Raw genomic sequence first — 19,178 nt, forward strand, 5'->3', positions numbered from 1 at the left:
CGCTGTTTGTCTCATAAGAAAACGCTCCAGTTTGTGTTTGGGAGGAGTCACTGGGTGATGCAGGGCTTTGACCCTGGCAGCGCGTGCGATACAAATCCGAATGCCAGTGGGTCTCTGCGTGTACGGATTTGCACGCGTGTGTGTATAGTTGATGCCCTTCGCTTTCAAAAAGGACGCTGTGTCCTTCACGCCCAACAGTGCCAGCCTCCTGGTGGAGCCGTGTTGGGCTCAAAGGCTACGACCTGCCTTTGGTAGGAAAACCAACTCCTGCTCCTGCACCTGCCGCACATGCTGCTCTGGCAGCAGGGCAGCGCGCGGCCCCAGCAGCCGTCGCCCTTGTAGGCTGAAGCCTCTGTGGCTGCTGTTACACCAACTACCAAAACAACCGATACAAGGGCTTGCAATTGGCTTTATTTAAATGCAAATTCCTGTTGGTTCATTATTATCGCAACAAGTAATCAAACACACGTGGCTCGTAGGATCCACCATGGGACTCTTAATTTGGCTGAATGCTTTTCTCAGTGCTTTGGCTCAGAATTGCGTTAGCTGCTGGATTTGTTCCTAACAAGCAGCATGGGATCTTTGTCGTGGAAAAGTGGCATATGCTTGGGGTTTTTTTTCTGGTCCACCAAACATCAGGGGAATCTCAAAAACCTTTTCTGAAGTTGTTTAAACTAACCTGGATTCAAAATTTATTGCAAAGGACAAAAACTGGCCTGAGAAATGCAGTCAAAAAGCTTTGTCCAGCCCATGAGAAATGTCTGGAGTTGACAGCTGTAGCCAAATGGGCGCAGAAGCTGCCTTCAGCAGCAGCAGGGACAGCGTGCTGCTGCTCGGTTTAGGTGCTTTCTGACAGTGCTGGAAGTTTTCTTTGTCCACTTCGCAGCTGAGCTCCCTTCCCCTCCATAACAGGTGACTATCTCCAAAAGCAAATGCCTCATCTCTTGTCTGCAAGGCCAGACCTTAAACTCTGGAGCTCAGTGTTCAGGTGCGAGAAGAAATAATAGAGCTGTGGGAGCTCAGCAGGGACAGGTGAGCCAAAGAACGTTTGCACACAAACAGTTTCAGCCACTTGGTAGCAGAGCGTCACGAACGAACCCTACAAGGCCCCGTCTCCTGTCCTCCCACAGCTCAGCAGCGGTGACTGTATGGCAGGGCAAGGTGGAAAGCGTCCCCTGGTGTGGCTGCATCTTGAAATCTGTCTGATTCTGGCTACCTCGGGGCTAGGATGGAACCAGCCTTGCAAAGCGCAACTGGAGAATGGCATTAGTTCAAAGAACGGCACAATCTTAAATTACAGGAGAGAATGTACAACTCTGGCATGGGGACTATAAATCCGTGGAAAGGTGTCAAGACTGAGATGTGAATGGCTGTGTCTGGAGTGCCGCTCGCAATCAGAGTTAAATACATGGGAATCATGAGATGAAGGGAAACTTGACGTTACTTCAGGGTTTAAAGGAAGCAGAAGTCCTATTGCTTCTGATTTGACACAGAAATTGAAGTAGGCAGCTAAAAATGATAGAATAGAGAAAAATTATACCCTTGATCAGCTCAAGGCCTGACCACACTGGACCCCTCAGCATTCCTACTCTTTGGAAAACACTATGTACCATATTTCTTGCTTTTTTATTTTCCCCTCAGATGAGTGCTGTAGGTAGCTGTTCTGGCTATGCTTTGTGCATCCAGCTGTGGACTTCGGGAGGTGCTGCCTTTCCCTACAACTGTCCAGAATTTTATCCCACCACTATTTGGCATGGCTGAGAGGCCGAACTGCTGCACAAAGCCTTCATATTGTCCAGGTAACATTGTCGTGACTCTTTCCTGCCACGTCTTCTTGGCCCAAAAAGGTTTGTCAGAATTTAAACGTTATTTTAAAATTAAATCGTCAGGTTCTTCCTGGCTCCTCCTTTGCAGGATGTAGGCCGAGAACAGAAAACGAGCAAGGCAGGTTGGGATCCTTAAAGGGGGTCGTTGCTCTGGTAGGATGCGTGCTTCAGTTCTGAAAATTGTTTTTTCACCCAGCTGAGCAGAGAACAGCAGATTCTGAAATGCTTGGATCCCACAGGATCATAGCAATGGTTAGAATAAAATTTAAGCCAGTTGAAAGCTCTGCAAATATCTTACAGGACACTAAAAATCTTCAGTAATACTTTTATTTTCTTCACAAAGTTGACATTTCCAGGATTTTTTCCTGTTGCTGTTTACCTCCACATGAAGAGCAGCAAGGTTTCTCTCAAGTGAATGATGCCTATGTTAGCCTCTAGTTTTCTTGATTTATTCCCTTCAACTTCCAGTTAAAAATATATATGGTAATACATAAGCTGAATGGAAATCCTAAGGTTTATTTCATGAAGCTTTGATACAGTTAATTAAGACCAGTTTAAGAACAAATATGTTGGAAAGGAAAATTCATCTGTGCACCAGACATGAAATCCCTCAGTTCAGTGAAGCCTATGGGCCATACCGCCTGTAGTATGTATATGTGGTCTTCTGATATGCTTGACATTTGCACGTATGGAAGGTGCAAAAGACATTACCAAAAGGCAGCCAGAACAAAAGTCTTCCTGGCTAGCTCTACTTTATCTGACATGGAACAGATCTAGAGAAACAGAGAGAGATTACTGCAGCTCTGAAAGTCTGAATATTGACCTAAATAAATTAAAACTTTGCAAGTAGTGACATGTGCATGAACACACAAAATACAGATTCATTACCTGACCACATGGGTGAACAAACTCTAGGGTTCTCTTATTACACTCACTATTCTAAAGAAAGCGAAGATCAGAATTTTCTTCTAAAAGAAAAAACATCTGACATTTAAATCTTTAAACCCCAGCTAAATAGCTGTTGGTGGGGGGAACACAAAACAAACCCCAACCCCAACCCAAAACAGCTTTTAGTAAGCAGTAAAAGAAAACCAAAAATCATTAGCTCATTAGTTTGGATTTCAGAACAGTTCAACAGAGAGTATTAACAGACCCTCAACACTGTGGCTGAGGAGTCTAACCTTGGGCAGGTGGCAGCGATTCAGACGGGAGATCCTCTGTGATCTTGCAGTAAGAACAGGCATGTCAAATTCCACGCTGTCCTATCTGCTGCACAGTAGCTTCCAAATGCCAGGATCATTCTGTGGGTGTCTCTACCTGCTGGTGTCACTTCAGGCATTAAAGTCACAATGAATACAGACAGTAAATGGATTTGGTTGCTAAGTGCAGTGGCATCAAACAGGCAACAGAACTTAAGTCACAGACTTTCTTTGGGAAGAGGAAAAACAAAACCCTCAAACCAAGCAAAACCCGACGGTGAACTGCTGGGGCCACAGGCTCTGCTACAGCCTGAAACCATGTGTCACCAGTGTGGCAGCAGCCTACTTGAAACATTTATTCCTCAGCAGCTGTGAAGAAAGAAATTGTAACCCCCTACAATATTTGATCAGTTGTGTCAAACTGCAATAGTATCTTCTACTGTTCCTACCATCATTTTGACATCTGCAAATCTAACAGAGAAGTTAATTACAAATGTAATGCTAACTAATGTGCTGACTTTCAACAGCTAGCAAAAACGTTATTTCAAGGGAGAAGCTACTTCCATTAAAACTGTTCCCGAAGTTACAGTCCTTACGGTTTCTGTGGTTATACTACTGCTTCACCACAGTCATTTGTATCCCTATTCCTTCTCCCTTAAGCTGTAATCCTCTTGTCAGCCAAGAGGTTGTCCTGTCTGGACTGTGCAACAATGTCAGCTGAGATTTCTGGCTACTTTACTGTTAAGCAACTGATTTTTTTCACCTTTGATTCAAATTCAAAAGTCTTAAAAAAGCAAGCACAGAATCACCGATAGTTCTCTTTGTCCACAGATCTTGACCCTGCTTTGCTGTTCAATATTGAACGTTGTATACACAGCCAAGTAAAGGAACAAAGTATATTACAAGAGAACACCAACTGTATCATACATTTAATAAATGAACTGGGATCCATACACCAAAACAGAATGTTGTTTACATGAAGAAGTGGAAAGTAAAAACACTACCTCTCTCGCAAGTAATTTTTTTACCTGCTGTATACCAAGTTATACAATATATTTATAGGTTACTTCTAAAATGTTTTAAACATCTAAATTTTGCATTCCTTCTATTAAAAAAATTACATATTAATTACTCTGGAAAGTTTCTGAACTCTGTTTAGCAGCAGATCTCCTTTCTTGATGGTTTCTTGGTACTGCCAATTCTTGCTATCAGGCCTAGGAATTGGGGAGGAGGGAAAAAAAAAAAGGGTTTAGAAGTGAGAATGTGTTTTACACCAAACCATATACACTTCTGTAATAAGTATCATCAAAAAATACAGAATTCAATTGGACTGTCAAAAATGATTTCTAAGAATTGTAAGCATACCTGTTAGTTTCTACAATCTCATTAACTTTGTCTATTTTGCAGTGTAATCGCCCAGCTGCAATAAATCTCGAAAGCTCCCTAAGTAAAGAAAAAAAAAAATAGCTGGTTAAATCATGTTTCACCAAGGACAGGTAGACTGAGCAGCGCTGAACCTGCTGTTACAGAACAAGTGTCACCACACTATATTTCTGAAGCAATAGCCTATATATTTTCACGATGTATCTTATGCATCCTCATCTTAAAGCTTAGACATTAATCACTCCAGTGATCTGAACACACAATGTCTTCGTACTTTCTACTCGGGCCAACGTGTCACACCTGAGTTAGTGAAATTTATCACTTGGCATCAACTACTCTTCAAATTCAAAGGCAGCAGTTGTGTAGCGCACCTGTTTTGGAATTTATCCTGAGGTAAATATCTTCATGGCAGTCAACTCCTTAGAAAAGTCTCTTTTAATAGTTCCCTACTCTATAGTAGCTCTAATACGCTTGAAGTTTTAATTATTATTTTCCTTAATCAACTGGTGGTCTACAGCACATTACTGACAGTAGAAGAAAATATTCCTGTCATCAACAGGAAGACAAGTTAGAACTAGTAATAAGTTCCTAGGATGCTTAAGAACTACCACAAGTCTAAAACATTTACCTTTGAATTGAATGGTATTTGGTTTCTCTTGAAACACCTGTTAATTAAATTCTGAATATTTCAAGCAGCATTCATATTTCTGTAATGTTTTCCTGTGTTAGAAAATCTGAAACTTCTCTATGAAAGAAGAATGACTTTTGTGAAGGCATTTGAAAGCGTTTCATGCACATAGAAAAAAAGTCAATTTCTCATTTCATGTTCATTTTCACCGTAATCTAAATCTGTTGTTTTTACACTAGAAAAGGTTTGCAAATTGAGACTTCAGGGTATGTTTGATTTAAGTGAAAAACATCACATCCTGTCCACATACTAGAAAGCAAGGAAAACTAGGTAAGGAGACTTGTAGGGTACATAAAATGTGCAGATCCCCAAAGCTTAGCAGTTAAGTTTTTCCATAGTTGTGAACTAAGTTATCCTCTAAAATCTTAAATTTCATAGTACACTGAGGTCAATAGATCTATATACACAGTATAAAGAACAAAGTTAATAACAAAAGGCTAGTTTTTCATACAGCATTTAGAGTAAAAGAAATACTGGAAAAGTTGTCATGACAGACTGCAATCAAATTATTTTCTTTACTGAAACATAATGTTCACTTAAATTTAGCCAAGCTCTTCCACAAAAACATAACTTGGCATGCTCAGAATCAAAGTAGACCAAAGATTTTTATTCATAATGGGATCATTACAAATAATTTAGAGGTGTAAAGTGAGATATTTCTGAACTTAAAAAGCCAAATAACTTACTGATCTATGAATTCTACACTGACTCCAAATGCTTCTGCCATGTATCCTAACGTCAATGACCGGTAAGACTCTAGGAGCTGGCTATACGCATGAATTCTCATTTCCCGTACATAGTATCGATAGTGAGGTGCAAACAGCCAATCTTTTTTCATCTCTTGCTCTACAACAGCTGGGAAAAAAAAAGAATGAGTCAGTAATCTCTGAGAAATGTAAAATATCATTTATGTAAATAAAACCAGATAACACCAGTTAATAAGTAATCAGTGTGAATTCTAACTATATTGTATCCTTGCATACGTGAAGGATATGAAAGGTGTTCTACACTAAAGAGAAGTACATTTATAAGATCTGTATCAGTTCTAGAAACAGAAGCAGTAATAACATGCAAACAAATACTGTGGCAGAGCTGAGACCCTGTTTGTCATTACAGAACCCTTCTTTCAGGGTGTGAGCTACTCTCCCCTCCACTGCAAGGGGCCACCACCTGAAGGGTGAGTGGTGGGATCCGCTGTCAGGCAGGAGCAGGGTGGAGCTGGGAAAGGGGCAGTACCTAGTATGCAACTACTGGAAGAAACGTTGTTACCCAAAGCTGCATAAGGAAATAAGATTAACTTTCTGGTACTAGCTCTTAGATTAGTTGCAAGGATTTCAAGGCACTGAAGTGACTTTTCCTCCTGATGGTTTCAGTTCTCAGCGAAGGCTTTAGTTCTCAGATAAAGGCCAGCAACAGAAAAATGTTGCCCTTAGTTCTTAATCTCATCAGGCCTAGTCTTCCACAAAATGAAGAGTTCTTCTTTTGCTTTTTCTAAATACCTTATTTTCTTATATTCTAAATCTTACAGAAGAAAAACAAGCAGTCTGAGAACGGGCAAAAATGGCAGTTTTCTGAACACCTTTGCTCCAGTGTCCCCTTTTTACATAGAAACCAGAGCAGAAAGCCAATTGTAACAACAACAAAAACTTTCTATGTTATTTTTTTTAAGGGTTGAGATTTCAAGGCCTTTAGAAGACTACAAGTCCTATAACTTCTTTCAAACCTTCCAAAGCTTCTCCATTTGACCTGGCTCCTCAGGTAAGACTGTGTTCCATAGCCATTTTCAAAATGCTTTTCCACCTAACCAGATGTGACCTTTCATAAAGCTCACTGTATGTGAAATTTTTCTTTGTTTGAAAAATCAAACAGCAGCAAATTTTAGGTCACTGTTAAAAAAAATCTCTTCTCTTTTTTTTCCTGCATAAAGTAGCTTTACTTCTAGACTGTCGCTACTCCATAAAAGTATGTAAAATCTAAAACAAATAACTGAAGCACCTGAAACAGTGCTGTAGGACAAAACACAGCCTTACCTAGTGACTGGAAAAAGGCTGCGTAACGGCATTCGTAAAGAGAAAAGAGATACTGTCGTACAGCTGGCAAACTGTGCAACGCTTCCAGAATCTCTGCTCCTTTAATAACCTGAAAGCAAACAAACATGTTCAAACGCCGTTACTTTCAGCCTGAAGATACACAGGTTAAAGAAAGGCTGTGTCTGTTTGAACCAGTGTTTTCATCTGCTTTCCTTACCTTTTCTCTAAGGTCAGGCCTGTCCAATGCAATCATGCTGACGTAGACAGTGTATGTTACAAATGTTTTGTAATCCATAAGTTCATAGGATGTAAACGTTGAAACTGTATCAAGGAAGAGCTCTGCTGCTTGTTTGAAATCTCGAATAGCTACACAGTAAAGGCCCTGGTACACTTTGAGACGGTTTCTCCTGTCCCAGTCTCCTCCTTCTTCTATTAGACTTAAGATACAACAAAAAGAAATATTTAATTGTGTATTAAGTTATACGAAACAAATACAACAAATCAACTGATACCATGTCATTAGAGAGAAAATAACTTGTTTTAGGTTACAGCTTGTTGAAAAAGTCCAGGCGTTGCACACCAGTTAGTGGTAGGAAAGTGGCTTCCTTGGGACAGAAGAGGCCAGATGCTTTTGCACAGTGCAACCTTCAACTGAAAGGAAAAGTTTACGGCCTCTTAAGTTGCGACAACAGTCTTTTCAGATGTGCAGGTAAATATTACTATCAACCTTGGCTGTGGTGACATATTTTCACTGCCTTTCCTGCCAAAATCAAAGCTGTCCAACTAGCAGCACAGGAAAAATTTAAAAGTTGCCACTTTTCAAGAATCACATTAGCACAAAACTGATGTGGCTATAAGCAGGAGCCCAGGCTGAGATAAAATCTGCTGAGAAGGCAACACAAAAAAATCCCTGCCCAAGGAACATGGTAACTGGGAAGACCTTCTTTGCCTTGGGTGTCTCATGGCATCAGCAAAGAGACTGGGAACTGCAACTTGCTACAGGAGCTGAAGTTCAAAATGTTGGGAGCACAGAGACACTGAAGATAGCAGTGGAAATGTGGGAAGGACAGCAGCACCAAAGCATACTGTGCTGACACTGGGCTCTTGCTTCCAGAGGAGAAGCTGGCACTTTATGGCACCAGCCGGGTGGCTCTGCAGCAGCTAGATTCATCTGGCAATCGTACAATCTAACCACACAAAGCTACTTGTCTTCTAACAGCTACAGAACAGAAAGTGGGAGTGGGCTACAAGTTCAAATCAAGCCAGCTGCTAGAAAACAGCTGACACAAAACATTAACCTTTCTTTTCTCTTCCCCCTTGTAAAAAAAAATAATCCAGGAATAGGAAGCCCTCTAGTAAAATGTAACACCCACCCACTGCTCTGTGACCCTGTCTCACAATCAGTCATTTCTTAGCAGCAAGGTATTTATCTTCCATTTCTTTTGTTACAGTTTGTCTCAGAAGTGCTTTAGTGCACTCCAAGAACCCAAGCAGTACCTTTTTGCCTTTTCAATGTTCCGTGTGATAAGGTCATTATCCATATAAAACAAGCCAATCCTTAAAAGATAGAACACGATATCCAGACGATGTCCCAGTGCCACAGTTTTGTCGTAAGTCTTGCGGAACGCAGTCAGAGCCCCCTCCTAACAAGACAGTATTTTCTACTGTAAGAATGTTAAAAGCACCTAGAATATTTACAAAATGTCCGTTGTAAGTGTACACACTGTCTTCCGCTGATAGTCATGACTTTTAAGTTTCCCACAGAACTTTTAACATTATGCATTCTGAATAATCTTAAAGAATCGAAGTGTAAAGCAAGTTAAAAGAGCTGATCCTCATATATCTTTTAAATCTAAGGACTATGAAAATCTTGAAATTAAGATGCACTATGTAAATAGCTTAGAAAAGTATAAAGACACAGGGAAAATGAAAAATATCATCTACAAATGGAAAATCACTTTTTTCCTTTTCAAGAAAAAAGGAAGTTTTTTTTTCCCCAAGGGCTAATTGTTTGGGTTTTTTCTAGATAATTTAAATTTCAGTAACAACCTCTCCTATCTCCCACCTATTTCTGAGTTGTGCCATAGAGAAAATGCACTGTAAGTCACACAGTGCTCACTGGAACCTGCCTAGCAAACAGGATTATGACGCAGTGTTTATAATATCACTCTGTAAAGCCTCTGCCATGAACCAACCTTGTCCCCAATCCTGCACAGGTACTCAGCTTTGGCCATCATTGCATCTCGGATTTCACTCTCCCCCAAGATCTTTTCTGCGTCTTCCAACTCGTTGTCAAGACGTTTCAATTCTTCCTCATTAGCTTTCTTCATTTTGTTCAACAGATCCACATCTATCTGCCATTCCAGAGACTTGCAGAGAGCTTCATAATACGGGGCCATATCTGAAAGAAAAGCAGGATGGCTTCTGCTGTTAGCTGCCGCAACAAGTGCAACGTGACTGACTGCCAGTGCCAGCTGCGTCCCTTCTACGATCAGGTACCCATGAAATCCAGACGTGATGGAACCAGTGTTCCAGCAGGTCTTGCCTGGTGCGCTTCTTTTTGCTGACTCTTTTCTGTCACCGCTGTCTTTGTACCTCTCCCATCCGTGTTTTCCTTACTATCCATCCGACTCCGAGCACAGTGGACCCCAGTGTTCAACTCATGCATTTTATAACACCAGCACAACAGTTAAGAGTGGTCCAAGCACCACACCAGTACGGCCAAAGCCCTCGTGACCCCACCTAACCCCCAGCCCCTTCCCCATTGCTCTGGGGCTGTCCATGCCACAGGGGCAGGGTGATGCCCTCCAGCTGGGACACTTGTGTACACACATAGACACACACGCTCCCCCCACACACACACACACGCGCTCCCCCCACACACACACACACACACGCGCGCTCCCCCCCCCCCCCCCCCCCCCACGCTTCCCCCTCACACACGCGCTTCCCCCTCACACAGGCTCCAGGCCGCCCCCGGGGTAAATCACCAGGGTCAGTCAGGCCTGTTCCTGGCCTGCAGACGTACGCCTCGGACGGCCGGACAGGCAGGCAGGCGGGCAGAGCCGCCCCACCTCGATGAGGGGAGGCAGCGGCCGCCCCGCAGCCCGCAGAGAGCCCCCCCTCACACCAGGCCGCACTCACTGTGGAGCCGAACGGCCGCCATCAGCTCGTCGCGCACGGCAGGGTCGGGCGCTCGGGGCCGCAGGCTGAGGAGGAAGCGGAGCTGGGCGATGCGGAGGTCGGGGTTCTTGGGCAGCCCCTCTTCCTCCAGGTTCTCCAGCGGCATGGCGGCGGGACGGCACGGGACGGGGCAGCTCGGCTCCGGGCAGGCGGCGGCGCGGCCGGTGACTCAGCCGCGACGGGCGGAAACGGCGGCTGCTTCCGCCTCGCAGCGCCCCCTGCCGCGCCGGCGGGCGGGCGGGCCGGGGCGCAGGCGGGGGCGGGCCGCGGGGCGGCCGCTGGCGCAGGCCGTGGGGGCCGTGCAGACCTGGACTAAAGGGGCCGTGCAGCTGCAGGGTTAGGCTATAGGGGCTATGCAGGCACGGGCCGCAGGGGCAGAAGGCTTGGGCTATAGGGGCTGTGCAGATGCAGGTCATAGGGGCCGTAGGCGCAGGCTATAGGGGCTGAAGGCTTAGACTATAGTGGCTGTGCAGATGCAAGTCATAGGGGCCGAAGGTGCAGGCTATAGGGGCCGTGCAGTTGCAGGCGCAGGCTATAGGGACTGCAGGCACCGGCTATAGGGGCCATGCAAATGCAGGCACCGGCTATAGGGGCCGTGCAGGTGCAGGCGCAGGCTATAGGGGCCGTGCAGGTACAGGCACAGGCTATAGGGGCTGCAGGCGCAGGCTATAGGGGCCGTGCAGGTGCAGGCACAAGCTATAGGGGCCGTGCAGGTGCAGGCACAGGCTCTAGGGTCTGTGCAGGTGCAGGCACTGGCTATAGGGGCCGTTCTCCCTTGGGGCAGGCAGGGGACCATGCACCAGCAGCCCGGTGCCACCCACCTGCCCTGGGCTCTGGCTGCCTGTGCCCAGCTCCTCTCGGTGTCAGTGCTTCGAGGCTGAGGCGGGGGGAGTGCCTGCCAAGGGGTCGTGGCTTTTGCTGCGGGGAAAAAGGAAAAAAGCATGTTTGTAGCCTTCGTAGTCGCAGAAAAAAGCTGGAATATGTTACCCCAAAGCATGCCTGTGGCTCAGAAAAGCAGAAGGCAAATCAAAGGGGCTTTAAAATGCCGTGGTTTGGTTCTCTGTCATCTAGGCTGTGGGGGGAGCGTCACACCTTGCTTCTGGCCCCTGCTCCCGTGTACTTGTAGCTTTTCATAACCTGTCTCCATATCTTTACTAAATACCTTTCATTTTGTCTGTTCTGACCTCGTGCAACACACAGCTAGCACCAGGGCCCGGAGCACATTTTTGGCAGGTGCCCTCTGCCTTGGCAAGCCGAGGTGGGCGGCAGTGCGGCTGGGCGGTCCCCAAGTGTCACCCACCCCACCTGCCCTGGTGCTGCCCTGCTGCCCCTGCCCGCAGGCTGTGCCAGGTTTACAGATGGGGCAGGGCGCAGCATCATCTGCGTCTTTGTCAATTCCTGCGCGTGGACTCGTTACGGTTCAGGCCTGTGGGCTAGGCAAAATCAAAGCCCTTTTTTATCCTGTAAAGCACGATGAGTAGCAGCCCTTGTTTTCCCTTGCACATTTGTCATTTGCAATAGGATAAAAAAAAAATGTAGCTGGTGCTTTTGGAGGGACACATGGGCAGCTGCTGTCATGGCAGTGGTGGCTGCTGGGTTGTTCCCCTGCCTGGGCAGCACAGGAGCAGTGGGGATGGGTGCTTGGCTCCCACAAAAGGCATTTTGGGGTGCCAGGGGCTGCCCTGTGGGATGCCGGATCCCACCCAGCCAAGCCTGGCCCACACATGCCCACCCAGCTGAGCTCCTCCAAATGCTTTTTGGTTTTAAATGAAACCTTTTTGCTGGAACAGGATTTTAAACACAACGCTTTTTTCCAGTGCCCCTATTTTGGGGTTGGGTTTTCCATCTAGGTCATGGGAGATACTGTTCCCTTGACTGTTTTGGCATAGTGTATTCCTAAGATTGGCTTCTTTATATTCCGTGTGAATTATTTAGAAGTTTGCTAGAAGGAACTGTTATCTGCTGCATTTTTGATAAGTGCTAATATTTATGTTGATTCTGGTATTTTTTTTTCCTTCATTGAAGTCATTAGTTTTTCGTTCTGGTGTTTTAGAATAAAATAAAGGAGAATTAAGTTGGGCAGCTCCTTTGTTTCTTCAGAAACAGTCTTTTTTTGTGTGTGTCTTCTGTTCCTGGCGTGGCTTTTTTGAGTTGCAATCACTTTTGTATTGCTTGCGCAATAAGGAATTGCTTTGATGCTTTGCAGAGAACTGCACGTAGATCTTTTGTGGCACTGTTTATGTTATTTGCCCGTTGGCCTTTGCATTTGCTCAGAGACCTATTAATTAGGGGGGTTTATGACAGACACTTTTAGACCTCTTGCATATTTTTCGTTTGAATCTTGTTCCCAGCTACATTTCTTGTGCTGTGTGCTCTGGGGCTGCGGTATGCTGTTTATTCTTAGCATGCCTTGTTTAGGAAGAAAAGGACGGTTGTTTTTTTTTCTACTAAGTAAGGCTGATGTTTCATATGCTCAGGCACTGCACACCCGACGAGTGTTACTGATGCGGGCAGCCGCACTGGGATTAGCTCACAAAAACTGAAGAAGAAAAAAAAAATTGAACCTGCTCCAATGTCCAGTTATTACAGCCGGTCTCTCTAGCGCTGGGTGGAAGGTGGAAAGTATGTGCAGCTCCCTTGTAAGCAGATAACCTGGCTGTCACCTTCGCTCTCTTCCTAATCCCTAATAAAGATTGGTTTGCAACCACAGCTGGAGGTCTGCCTCTCTTCCAGAATTCATGTCATCAGTAACTGTTACAGCTCTGGCCATTCTTACTGTCCGTAGAGATACCCACACCCTGTCAGCGCTGCTGTGTTCTTGGCATCCACAGTTCATTGTGGCAGTAAAACCCACAGTTTCATTATGTACTGTGGGAGAAAAAGTTTTTCATTCTCCTGTTTCTGGATTTGCCACTTTTTAATTGGCCCCAAAATAAGGTGCTGGGTGTGAGAAGAGTAAGGGAGACGAGTTTTCATTTTCCTGGGTCTAGTTACTGCTAAAATGTTGTGTTTTGTTTTGTAACCATATGAAACACTAGTTAATTAAAAACCCACAGCATTTATTATCTGTAAATATTTGCCCAAATTTTCATATTTATGAGCGTTTAAGCAATAACTGGGAGCAAGGGAGCCGGCTGCACACACGTGACATTCACTGCTAAACATGAAGGGAAATTCAGAAAGAATATTTGTAAGATTTATATATTTATAAGAAATAATTATAAGAAAAAATAAATAAGAAATATTTATAAGAAAAAAATAAGGGCTTGCGGTGACCATAATTCTCACGTGGCCTTACAGCCTTCAAAAGGATCCAAATTAATAAATACCTTTTTTTTTCCCCCACCACAAAATGGACCTCAGATGATTGTGTCCTTCTCTGCAAGATGTGGCAGGGCTGTGAGGAACCCTGTGGTGGCTCCTAGTAACTCTAACGATGCTCTTGCTTGACAAGTGGCAGTATGGATATGCTGCAGGTTGTTACATAGCGTAATACAACCTGGTTATCCAGCTGAAAATAGGAGCCAGCCCCCTTTGCAGCTGGCAGGAGCTCCTCAGCACCTCCCTATGGCTCTGCACCCGCAAGGCACTAATCCTGTCTGCCCTCCTGCTCCCACCAACCCCAGGAGTGACTCTGGTGGCATTAAGGGCACCCAAGGAGGCCTCCTCTGCCTGATGGTGATTTTGGAGGAGGTTAGGTTTGTCAGCTCCTTTCGCTGTGCAGTCAAGTTTAAAAATAACAAAATGTAGTGGTATTTGCTGTTCAGAGGCCAGAGCTGCCTGTCGTGCAGCGGATGGCTGTGCCGCTCTTGCAGGGAGCCATCAAGGGCTGTCGTGGCTCTCTGGTGTCTGGGAGGGACAGACGTGTGTCCTTTTGCTCCCTGTGGCAGAGGGCTCCCTCTCCCAGGGCGCAGCGGAGGATGGTGCAGACCCCGCGTGCCCTTGTGCACGGAGAGGTGTGGTTGCTCCTTGCAAGGGGTGCCTGCCACGGTGGGTACCCCAGACAGTCACAGGTGATCGTGGGCTCCCTGGGTAACGCCACCCTCCTGCAGGCAGAGCGGGAAGTGCAAATACAGGTTTCCAGATCGCCTCCTTCCACAGTAATAGCCGTTACTAAATGCTAGCCAGAGCAAGGTGGCTCTCCGTGCCCCTGTGTGAGCTTGCTCCTTGTGGTGTCCTGGCCACCCCTTGCCACCGTGCCCCGGCCAGCCCGATGCCCAGCGAGGCACGCCGGCTGCAGCGTGTCCAGCTCTGGCTGCGCTGCCACAAGGTGACAGTGTTTCAGAGCAGTAGCTGCGCAGCGTCTCTGCCTTCTGGGTGTTTGGCTTGCTGGGCTTCCTCCTCCCCGCCACCTCCAGCGTGCAAAGTGAAGACCTGCTGTGCCTAAATGCTAACCAAAAGCTTTAGGGACCACCAGCCTTCTGCAGGGGCACAGCTGGGACAGACCACCCGAAACCTGGCATGTCCCCCTCCCCAGCCGCCGCCTGGTGTCCAGGTCCCTGGACCCGGCCAGATGCTGACTTGCCGCTTGCAGGGAGCCACCCGTTACATCAGAGTCAGGATCTGGGCATTTTGCTTGCAAGTGTCACCAATGGAACCGGTGGCCTTGGCTGTCACCACTCCTTCTGCTAGTCCAGCCCCACCGGGAGCGGAGGCTTCTCTCTCCCAGCCCGCAAAGGGAAAAGTCGCATCACCTCAGGGCACGTGGCACTCGTCAACAGCAGGTCACACAAGTGCTCAGCTTTCCTCTCCAAGGAGGTCCTCTGGCACTACCTGGCTCTCCTGGGCTTCAGAGACAGGGACCACCCTGGCAGCGTGAGCATCCTCTGCCAGCAGATCAGGGCCTGGGACTGGACCCAAGTGTTGCTGAACGGACATGCCAACCAGCTCCCTTCATGCCTTTCGCGATGGGAATAAAATTTCCATTGCAAAAGGCATGAAGGAGCTGGGTGGCATGTCTGTGCTGTAATGAAGAGCAATTTGTGCACAGCCTTCACGCCGCCAGCTGCAGGCTCACCTCAGTGATACAAATTACACTCTCTTACCTTGCTGTGATCCTCGAGACATCTTCAAGGGCGCTGCTTTTGTTTCATTTGCAGGGCTGTTTTAGCTTAACTTTGGAAAAGATGGCACTTGAGCTCTGTCTGCCTTCACTCTTCACCCTTCAGCGCTGGAAGCAGCGTTGACAGCAATGCTCACAGCTGCACTAGGCAAACCTACAGGTGTCGGGTATTGATTTCTTACAAACCAACCCCTAGAAGTTATCTGTCATAGGTAATTGTTGTTGGCATCGATATGGCCCTTGTCTCTGGAAGTCTGGATCTCAGAAATTACGGTCTGTATCAGCAAGGGGTGAAAGGCACGGGGTCAAGCCCTCTGCCAGCTGGCTGGCATGAGACAAGCCCTGGCACAAGTGCAAGGGTAGTTCGAAAATGCCCTTGGAGTGCGATTTCTGCATCTCTTGACCTCCCTGATGTTGTTTTGTCATCCTCTCCATATTGCTAATTGCATCTGATCCGCCAGGTATCTGTTTCACAGCAATTAGTGCCTTTTATTTATTTATCTGCATATTTTCAAATCAATAAAATCTTCCCCACTAGCGCATCAGGATGCTTTGAAGAACAACATTTCACGTAGTCCCCAAATTAAGCCTTTTACAGCATTAAAGCCTGTTAATCAGGATGTTCCAACAAACAGCCATGTTAAGGGGAGTTTATTACCCTGGGAAGATAGGATGAAACCGCATCATTAATTAGAGATCTGAAAAGCTATTAATATCTAATGGCTATGAGTAATCAAACTGGCAGGTAGAGAAGGGATGGCAGGGAGCCTCTTCCTTCGCCCTGTACGTGCAGCAGCCCTGGGTGCAGGGGGGGTGATGGCACACAGCTGCCTGAGGCTGGTTTTATTTAATGGCCCTGCTTCAGGAAAAAAGCTTTTTTTTGGGAAAACTCTTTTTGAACAGGTGAAAACCCACCATATTTGGTGCCACAAAAATACAAGCAAAGATGCAGTGCTTGGGTGAAACGGCTGTTAATGAGGAGTGGGAGAGAGTGCTGCTGGCATGGGGAAACAAAATCCTGCACCGTGTCTGTCCCATCATCGAACCAAGAGACACTGAAATGACGTTTGTGGAGATGCGTAAATATAAGCACACACAAATGATTTATGCTTGAACCTTTATTTTAGGTCCTGTATTCCAGCCCGCTTGTTTTTAATGCAGACTGGTAGATGCGGACATCGAATGGTCTGTACGAAATGGTAGCCTGTGAGCCTGAATTTCAAAGCCAGGTCTATTTACTGCATCTTTTCACTTTAGTATAGATTTACTTTCAGAAAATTGGTACTCTAGACCAGCCAGCTGATGTGTTTGTTTCATACGCAGCAGCAGCACCCAGGACATAACTGGTGTTTCCTGTGACAAGCAGCATGAATATTGTCACAGGCTGGTGCTGGATCTGGCCCTTGATTCCCCACATGGAACACAAATACTGACACCTCCTCCAGACTGATGCAACACTTTTGGGGGATACCATCCACAAGGTAAGGTCTGCTGCTTTTTAGGTTATCCTATTGCCTGTAGAAATCCACAGATCTTTATTAAGATTTGTCAGCTCCAGCTGTGTGTCTGTATCTGCCTTTGTTTTTTAGGTAATTTGTGCTGTACACTTTCACCACATGATTGCTTTTATTGTATGCGGTTCCTTCTGTTGGGCACTTCTCTGTTGACTATGATTACTACCCCATCAACTGAAAATGCTCCTATACTGTATAATTAACTTTATCTGCTTTGCTACAATGCCTCTCACTGGTAATTACACACAGTTCAGCTCTTTCACTATGTTTCTAAGACTTTAAGAAGTGCTGATTACTCTTGCCCAGTCTCTGTCCAAACTGGAGGGGTTTTACATGTCTAAAATTATATCTTTTTCCTTGCAACAGCCCTGCTGTAATCTGGCTATTGATTATAGTACGTGTAATATGATCTTTAAATAAACCATCTGTTTGGAATTCATTGAGGTTTACATGTGCTGATAGCAAAAAGCTTATTTAAATCCTCAGGTTGTTGGCTGGTTGATGTGATAGTTATCAGTTTACTGAGATAATTTGAAATGGAGAGCAAGGATTTGAAATCTTTCAGTCCTCTGGGGAGTGACTCCATTTTCCTCCTCCTTAGCCCAGCCTTGTCAGCCTTCCCTGCGGTGCCTTAGTGACTTTTGTCCTTTGATGATTTTTTTAAGCCTCTTTTTCTAAGGCAATAGTCTCGTGCGATTATACTGTCTGCCCATCAGTCTGTGTTTCTGTACTTTAATGCATTTGAGCCCCTTGGTCAACTTGAACCAAATCTGATAGATGTCATGAGCTCTCAATAACGTCCAATTGTGTGAAGTTATGTGCTGGTCAGGTGGGGCAGATCCAAACTGGAAAGGTTCAGCTGTTCTGCTATCCCACACCATCCTGCCCTGCGGCGCCTGGATTTCAGTGCCCCGTGCTAGCAATTCCTTCTGTATAGCTGGTGTTTAGGGAACGCGGCCAGCAGAGAGGACTGTTGTGGGGCCATCACTGGGTACGTGGAGGGATGGGAAATAGATAGGTGTGAGGCATATAGGAAGGAAGAGCTGGGAGTATCGCCATGGTGGGGATGGAGGCAAAGTGGGGAGAAGGGGTATGGGATCTGTGGGAAAGCATTCATCTATGACTGCTCGCAGAGCAGCAGCTGCTGCTGTAATTGCAAATATTGATGTATTTTCCACAGCTTTTTTTCAAACACAAAACCTCAGGTTTTTTGTTTGTTGGGGTTTTTTTACTCTTTATAACAACAGGTCATTTTCACATCACGCAAAGAAAAGCACTTTGCTGAGAAGTGTTGTATAACTTCTGTTGAGACCTGTAGCAAACCAGGCACACATTTATTAATCAAGCAAAGTGGTGGTTTAATATTGTATTGTCTTCTAAAAAAAACCCAGTGGTGGAGCAGACACAATCTGAACATCCTGCTAAGTTCACAGGGCAAAGTTCTTCTGTAAAATGTATGGGAATTTAGCTGCGGCATGTTTGTGTAGCTGGAGAGCATCTACCAAATGCCCATTGACTTGAACATCAATTTAACTGAAGAAGGTGCTCTTGTTCCCTTCTGAGTGCACTACGAGTCCCAGAGCAAGTGGAATTTGAGGGCACAAGCTCACAGCGCTGTGCTGTACTACCCTGGCACCAACCGCCCTAAGTGTTGCACTAGCCTGAGAAACTTCAGTTTGGGTGCAAATAGCTGGGTTATTACTTTAAGGGGGTTTGTGTCAGTTTTAGTAAGTGTGCAGAAAATTCAAACCATCTGGAACTGAGAGTCCATCCCTGTGTGCAGTGCTGGAGGGTGCTCCTTGGCCAATGGAAACTGCTTTGCCATTGCACAGAAGTGTCTGAGAGACTTTAGGAAGTAGAGAACTCAGATGCCCAGGTAACTCCATTATCTTTCTCTTATTTGGAAGACTATGCCTGCTTTCCCAGAACAGGAATATCCTTCATCCGGTAGAGGTGAAGAAAACTCTCCAGATGATTTACATCATGTCTCAAGATCCAACCTTCAAAGGTCAGAGAGAAGAGCCTTAGGCAAGGAAAGCGTGATTTAGCCCTCTATAAATGCTAGTGTTATTAGTGGTATTATGGCAATGTAGCTAACTTTTGGTTGCGTATTTAATCTTCTTCAGCTGCAGTTTGACATTATCGAGTAAAAAAACCCTGTGTAATTAGTTCCTTTTGGCGTCCTTCTATGTTGTAACTGCTTAGAAGTAAAGAAACCTGTGCCTCGATGGTATTTCATAAATACTTGGTTAGTGCCCTGTAAATCCCCAGCTGGCTGCAGCATCCCACCTTT

The 19,178-nt window shown here is 45.6% G+C and overlaps 1 protein-coding gene across 1 annotated transcript; it reads right to left on the reverse strand.

Annotated features, from left to right (window-relative positions):
• Positions 1–2,317: 2,317 nt before the first annotated feature.
• On the reverse strand, positions 2,318–10,504 carry PSMD6 (proteasome 26S subunit, non-ATPase 6). The gene is made up of 8 exons (XM_037386510.1): positions 10,271–10,504; positions 9,322–9,527; positions 8,624–8,769; positions 7,344–7,563; positions 7,127–7,235; positions 5,783–5,951; positions 4,391–4,468; positions 2,318–4,239 (listed from the first exon to the last, which is right to left on the reverse strand). The coding sequence occupies exons 1-8, from the start codon at positions 10,413–10,415 to the stop codon at positions 4,143–4,145; spliced, it is 1,170 nt and encodes a 389-aa protein (XP_037242407.1). The 5' UTR covers positions 10,416–10,504; the 3' UTR covers positions 2,318–4,142.
• Positions 10,505–19,178: the final 8,674 nt, after the last annotated feature.

Source organism: Falco rusticolus, chromosome 4 (genome assembly GCF_015220075.1).
Source record: "Falco rusticolus isolate bFalRus1 chromosome 4, bFalRus1.pri, whole genome shotgun sequence".
In the NCBI taxonomy this organism is placed as follows: Eukaryota; Metazoa; Chordata; class Aves; order Falconiformes; family Falconidae; genus Falco; species Falco rusticolus.